The sequence below is a fragment of the Symphalangus syndactylus genome, chromosome 16 (assembly GCF_028878055.3).
Source record: "Symphalangus syndactylus isolate Jambi chromosome 16, NHGRI_mSymSyn1-v2.1_pri, whole genome shotgun sequence".
Lineage (NCBI taxonomy): Eukaryota > Metazoa > Chordata > Mammalia > Primates > Hylobatidae > Symphalangus > Symphalangus syndactylus.
The window spans coordinates 33,697,397-33,704,599 of NC_072438.2; the positions used below are offsets into that span (position 1 = coordinate 33,697,397).

The 7,203-nt window shown below is 47.9% G+C and overlaps 1 protein-coding gene across 1 annotated transcript; it reads right to left on the bottom strand.

The window, feature by feature from the left end:
* Positions 1–3,233: 3,233 nt before the first annotated feature.
* LOC129464483 (small ribosomal subunit protein eS24-like) lies at positions 3,234–3,682 on the bottom strand. The gene has a single exon (XM_055245770.2). The coding sequence runs from the start codon at positions 3,648–3,650 to the stop codon at positions 3,249–3,251; it is 402 nt and encodes a 133-aa protein (XP_055101745.1). The 5' UTR covers positions 3,651–3,682; the 3' UTR covers positions 3,234–3,248.
* Between the last annotated feature and the right edge of the window lie 3,521 nt (positions 3,683–7,203).

The following is a 7,203-nucleotide window of genomic DNA, read 5'->3' on the forward strand; positions in this document are numbered from 1 at the left end:
GCTCTTTATTTATTCATTTTAGTAATTATTTCTACTGTTCCATGATGCACACCATCTGTATCTCCTCATGGCTCTCACTCTGCTCCTGCTCCCTCTCCCTACAGCCTGTCATTTACTATTCCCACTGCTAACTCTGTCTGGCACTTCCCTAATTTCTCAGTTCAAATCCACCACGGAGGAATTTAATGACCCAGCCATCTTTTTTTGCATAAGGCACAGGCTCCTGGGTGGATTGGCTGCACTCGAGTCAGCTGATCACCCCCTGTCCAATCAAAAGGGAGATGGGGCAGGAGCATAGCGGAAGGTTTAATGGCCGACCCCAAGGAGAAGAGTGGGGAAGCTGTATCCTGTCTCCCATTCCTTCATATGGACAATTGACATTGTCTTAACTTTATTTTAAATACAACTTCAATTTCTCCTTTGCAATCAGATTGCCTTCTTAAGTCTCTACAATACTGAAATTTCGAAGCTGCTATGGTTGTGCATAAATTAAGACTTGGCCGCCTGAGGACTGGACCCTCAGTAGGGCTGTGGGCAGGACCTTCCCTGGGAAAAGAAAGTGTCTGTGAGGCCAGTGTATCTGGCAGGTTAATACGCCAAGCTTTCTGTGAAAAAAGTCTTTTTTGAATGATTACAAAACCTTGGAAAATACAGAAAAGCACAAAGGAAGAAAATAAAAGCCACAGGAAATCCCAGCACTCCGAGATAATCACTCCTTGAATTTTAGGGCCTTTCCTTGTGTGTTTGTGTGCGTGTGCGTGTGCATGTCTACTTTAGAGGGAAATATTTCTTCCCCATAAAGAGTATTGTCCTACATATGCTGCTTTTTATAACCTGCATTTTTTTTTTCTTTTACCTATCACTGAACATTTTTCCGTGTCATTAAATATGCTTCTAACAGCCTCATTTTGGTGTCAGCCTGGCCTTCCGATGCGGGGCTTCCTGCCCGGCTGAGCTGCCTTTTCAACCCTCCCCTCCCCAGGACACTCAGCTGTGAAAGGCACTGATTTGCACAGGTGAATCTAATGAGCTCATCTCGCTTCCCCCTACACATTTCAGTTGATCCGAAGCTGAGGGCTGCCAAGTGGGGCCCGGGCTGTCTGTGGTAGTGGGAGCTTCCCCAACAGCCGTAGACTCTCCGGGGAAATCACCAGTCAGCTCTCTACAGCTTCCTCATTCCCCACATGCCATCTGCAGCTCAGGACACCGGAAACTCAAATCATCAAAAACCGGGGCTGGAAGCTCCCTTAGGAAGCTGCTCCAGCTCCTCCAGCCCCTCAAAAGCCAGGCTGAGAGAGGGGAAGTGGCCCATCCACACTCAGCCAGGGAGTCGGTGGCAACGCCAAGACTCAAGTTGTGTCCCTTTAACCAAGCCCAGTCTCTTCTTGCCACCACCCCAGTGCCTGTCAGGAGCTGGGGTTTTCTTTCTCCACCCGTCAGCCCTGCAGGGTGAAGTCTCCATGGCATTCCCAAGCCCCAGGATAAGCTTGCCAACTTAATAGCCGTAGCCCAAGGCTTGACCTTGGGGAAGGTAACTGCCCCACCAGCCTCCTCTGGATCAAGTCCCAGTTTCACATCCTGGGACATGGTGCGGTTAGAACAGCTGCCTTTATGACTCTCTGAGGTGGCTGAGTAAACATTCTTGCAACATCAGCTCTTCCTGCCACTGGGGCCTAAGTTGGTGAAGTGCGCTGGGCTTTGGAGACTGTCACTAGCCGCTGAGACTCTGCTTCAGACCTCCAGTCTCTCAGTCCATGGAGCAGATTCTCGTGGCTGGAGCAAGCCCAGGAGTCTGGGACAGCCCTGCCCTTCCAGTGGGCGGTCACTTGGAGATGCCTGCCCTCAGGGCTAGCCTGGAGCCCACGTGAGGAGTCTGGTTACCAGGGGAACCTGAAGGAGACTTTGCTCCAGTGGTGATTAAAGGAGTCAGGCCCAGAGTGTGCCTTGGGAAGCAGTTCTTCCAGCTGAGAGCCAGTTCACTCAGTGTGAAATGGAAGGAGGATTATCCCAGTGCCCCATCTGCAGTTCTTAGGAGTCTCGGGCTCTGTGCCTGATTGTAAGAACCCTGGGGGCCTGGCAGTTAAGCAGCATGAAAGGAATTCCAAGGCCTCATTTCCCCCTTTTTACTGAGGCAATCTTGGCCGAGCCCCAGCACCGGGGATGCCCCCATGGCACAGGCGGAGCTCCGGATGACCCTTTTGCTCATCCTGCCAGCCAGTGAAGTGTTTCCAGCTCTGCAGCAGGCCGCTTGTGCTTTATCTTCCTGGCATCTTTCTTGCATTTGGTGGGACAAGAGTCTTCTCCAAACACGAGTCCCTCAGCGCTTTTTCTGCATCTTAAAGCGCACACTACCTTGTTTCATCTTGAATCTACTTCCTTTCTCCTGCAGATTTTCTTAAGCAGCAAGCAGGACCGAACAATTCCTGGTGGTGGCTGTGTCTGCTGAGAACTAATGCCGTTTTGTGTTAGAAACTAGAGAAGGAGAGAATGCTATCCTGGAGAGTTGTCCTCATGGAAAAGATGGGGAGCAAACTCTCCTGTTTGATGCATGAGAACAGATTATTCTTATTCCCTTGGTGACTGAGAGCAAAGCCCCATGCGCCCTGATCCTTCACTCAAGCAGCTCTCATCAGGAACCTTCTGCTAACCCCTATACCCCACCTCTAGGGCAAGAAACTGGATATCTTACTCTACAACTTTTATGAGTTTCCATTCCTTCAAAGAGTGTCATTTTCACCACTGCAAGCCAGCAAAAAGATTTCCACCATCACCAGGGGAAGGAGAGAGGCAAGCCAGAAGGAGGTGAACCCCTCTGGTGGCCCAGGCCCTGGGTCTGGAGCAGGGCAAACACCTCTGAGCTTGGCTACCAAGCAGAAGCAGCAAGAGTTGGAAGGAAGGATGGAAACCAGGGGACAAGGAGAAGAAAGGTGGGTGGGAGAAAAGGGAGGGGGTGACCCGAACAATGGAGCCTCAAGCTTACCAACCTCATGCAGGAAGTGGAAGACAGGGCTAGGAGGAGAATCAGGCTCTGCTGAGGCAGCGCCTGCTTCCTAACCCTGCTCACGCATGAAGGCAGGAGACCAGCGATACCAGTATTCCAGGGAGGGCCAGTTATAGAATTTTCGAGGCCAGTGCAAAATGAGATTGTGGGCCACCTCGCTCAAAAATTATTTTTTTTGAAGTTTTTGGTTTATTAATGTTCTCGTGAAACATCCACAGTGGGCACAGATAACATCATTGCAGCACCTTTACTCCTTCGGCTTTTTGCCAGCACCAGCATTGGCCTTTGCGGTCCCCCTGACTTTCTTCATTCTGTTCTTGCGTTCCTTTCGTTGCTTTCTTGAGATCTTTTTCTTCTCATACAGGCCATGTCTTGCAAGTCTATGTTTGGGTTCATTTTTCTTTGCATAATCCAGGGAATTGTAAATCATGCCAAAGCCAGTTGTCTTGCCACCACCAAAATGAGTTCTGAATCCAAATACAAAGATGACATCTGGTGTGGTCTTGTACATTTTGGCTAGTTTTTCCCGAATTTCTGTCTTAGGCACTGTTGCCTTCCCGGGGTGAAGGACATCAATGACCATCTGTTTCCTCTGAAGTAGTCGGTTGGTCATGAACTTTCTAGTGCGGATAGTTACAGTGTCGTTCATGATGGCGACCTATCTTCAGACAGCCAAGGAGGAAAAAAGCTCAAAAATTATTAAGAACTTCAAGATGGAGACTGAAGAGGATTAAAGCAAGAGTGGGCCCTTGAGCACGGGGCCCTGGTCAAGGGCACAGGTCACATGCCCATGAAGCCATCCCGATTCCAGGGCTGGGGCTGGTGCTTTGATGGTCTCTGACCTAATTCAGATGCAGTTTATTGAGATTAAAAACAAATCTTGGGGGGGGACATAATAAGATCAAATGGAGGGATGGAAGTTACGTCAATAACACCTAGTTATTGAGTACCTGCTGTATGTCAGGCTTTCTTCTAAATGCCTTATATATGTTCCCCAATTCAAACTTTATGACAACTAAATGGGGTAGGTACTATCATCATCATCATCATTATCTCCCAGCTTAAGACACTGAGGCACTGAAAGTTTGAGTGATAGAACCATTGTGACCATTTGTTACCGGAAAGGCTAAGTAATTTGCTCAAGGACATCAAGCTCCTAAGTGAAAGAGCTGGGATTTGAATGTAGGGCCACGGCCCATGCCCCTAATCATTTAACAGTGCTGCAAACACAGTGGGAAATTTCAGCCAAGGGAAGCTTCTTTACAAGGAATCATCTTCCTATAGCAAAGGAGGTTCTAAGTAGAGGTGTTCAGAGAGCCATGGCTGGCAACATTTGAAAATAGGCAGGATCCCCTTTACAAAGGGGAAGCCAGCATTGCTATGGAGTTGGATGAAATAACAACAATCCTCATAAGACCTACCACTTTCTCAGTATTTGTGATGAGTCAGCAACTATGCTAAGCATTTTATAAGCACTTTTAGAGCCCAGAATATTAGTGCCTTGTCCTGTTTTACAGAAAAGGAAACACGCCCAAAGGCACAAAACTTAGAGCTGTCATTACCTAGAGTCAAGGAGCCAGGATGCAACCCCAGATCAGTCTGCCTCCAAAGCCCTTGCTTTCAACAGCTGTAAGATACAGGTTGGCTTTTAAAGTCCCTTCCACCCATAAGATGCAATAATTCTGAATACCCATGGGGAAATGATATTGCATCTGCCTGTGAGCTTTCATTTTCGCCAGTACTGATATTTTTACTGAGAGGTGGGAGGCTGCCAGGGGCCCGTGGAATCTGTTCCCTGTCTTGTGTCAGTCCTCTGGCATGTAGGACCAAATCCTGGCCAGATCCCACCGATTCTTCCTCGTACTCTACAATCTGAGCTTTGTTTAAGTGATGGTGAATGCCTGTATTTCTGATTTCATCTGTGCTTAACAAGATAACTTCATAAGTGCTGGTGTGATGTCCAGAAAAGTTCATGAAGTCTCACTTTCTTTGAGCCAGGAAGCTTGTGACAACTTCTGTACCTCACACTGACCTGCAAGATGCCGTCTAGAAGTTACAGAGTTAAAGCCACAAACTAAAGGGCTTTAAGCCCAAGCACAGGCTAAGGGCTCTTCCAGTTTCCTCTCTCTGCTTCCAAACTGGCCCACAGGGATTCTGTCTTATGTTTCTGGAACTCTCGGCACCAGCATGTCTCTAAGGATATTGGAATCCTAAAGATCACATGCCAGGACCCAGACCTCTGCCGCTCTAGACACCCCACTCTTCAGAAGAGCAATACATGTCACCTGTACTATTGCCTTAGGGCTGCTGTAACAACAGAAAGTTATTCTTTCCCACTTCTGGAGGCCAGAAGTCTGAACTCAAGGTGTCTGCAGGGCTGTGCTCCCTCTGAAGGCCCTAGGGTAGAATCTGTTCCATGCCCTCTTCTTAGCTTCTGGGGTTCCCAACAATCCTGGTGGTTCCTTGTCTTGTGGATATATGGCTCCAATTTCTGCATTTATCATCCCAAGGTCTTCTTTCTGTGTCTCTGTTTTTCTCTCCTCTTTTTTTCTTCTTTAAGAGACAGGGTCTCGCTCTGTCACCCAGGTTGCCGTGGTGCCATCATAGTTCACTGCAGCCTTGAACTCTTGGGCTCAAGTGATCCTCCTGCCTCAGCCCACCAAGTAGCTGGGGATACAGGTACATGCCACCACGCCCAGCTAATTTTTAATTTTTTTAGAGATGGAGTCTTGCTGTGTTGCCCAGGCTAGTCTCAAACTCCTGGCCTCAAGCAATCCTCCTGCCTTGGCATCCCAAAGTTCTGGGATTGTAGGTGTGAGCCACCACACCTGGTCTCTTCTCATTTTATAAGGACAGCAACCATATTTAATTAGGGCCTATCCTAATTAAATATGACTTCATCTTGACTATATCTGCAAAGACCCTATATCCAAACAAATTCATGTAGGGGAGAAACTACAATTTCTCCCATCCCTTTTATGTTCTTATTTGAGACACTCTCTGGAAAACAAAAGTCAGATTAACAAAAGAGAAATAAGCAGAAATGTATTAATGCGGGCTCTGCCTATCATGCGGGAGAGGCCTCAGTTCAAAAGCATTTCTCTCTCAAGCTAGTGGCGTAGAAGCCTTGCTTAAATAATATTTTAACAAAGAGCCATAAATCCTATCTAGTGACAAGACAAAGGAGAGAGCAGTTTCAGTGTTTGAAAGAGTGGGAAAATGTGGGAAGAGAGTAAAATCTGTTCCTAGATTTTCCTGGTGCCTGTGGGTGCTTTCTCTGGGCTGATAAACAAGTGGTGTGTCTTAAGTAAGGAAGGATTCGTGTCCGTCATCAGGCAAGTAGAGGCCGAGGCAGCGTTCCCCTGCATTTTCAGTGTCTTTAACTTAACAATCCTCACTATTGTGAGAAGAAATATTTTGGTTTCCTGCATTCACAGGGACCTCAAGTTAGCATATCAACATATCTTTTTAGGGAACACAATTCCACCCACACATGGCCCATACCTCAGTGAACACACACGGTGACTGGGGATATGCGGTGTGTATATTGCTAGGGACACTTACATAGCATTTCCTGTTGGCCAGCACTGTTCATCATCTAATCCTCACCACGGCCCTACAGGTAGGTTCTGTGAATATCCCCATTCTACAGATAAGGAAACAGAGGGCCATGGAGGTTAAGCAGCTTGCCCAAAATCTCACAGTACTTCACACTGACTAAGCTACCAAGAGCAGACCCAGGTGGCAGAGCTCTGACGTCCCAGGTGATTCACCAGGATAATGTGCAGCCTGCTGGGAGGAGAGGGAAAAAGAAGTTGAAGCTCTTACGTCATCAAGAGCTTTAGACCCACTGAGACCAAAGCACTCTGCAACAACTGGGCAATTCTACAAAGGAACGCTGTGGGCTCCATGCTGGATGCCGTGGCTTCCGATGGATCATTTCAGGTCATTTATCTGAAGCTGAGTTTCTTCATCCATCAGACAAGACCATGGAAGCTGCCCCACCCATCTCAAAGAACAGCCGTGAGGATCAATACCAAGGCTTGTGCTGGCCCTCGGAAGCCGTCTATCTGTAAACTGCCCATCCACCTGGCCCCCACTTCCTTCAGGTCCGCCCAAATGCCACCGCGGTAGAGCACGCTTCCCTGGCTGCTGTATGTACACTAGTGCCACCCACCCTACCATCTCTTTTATGTCCTTCC

Excerpts from the sequence above, each read along its gene's own strand:
- LOC129464483 (XM_055245770.2), bottom strand. The coding sequence starts at position 3,650 with ATGAACGACACTGTAACTATCCGCACTAGAAAGTTCATGACCAACCGA.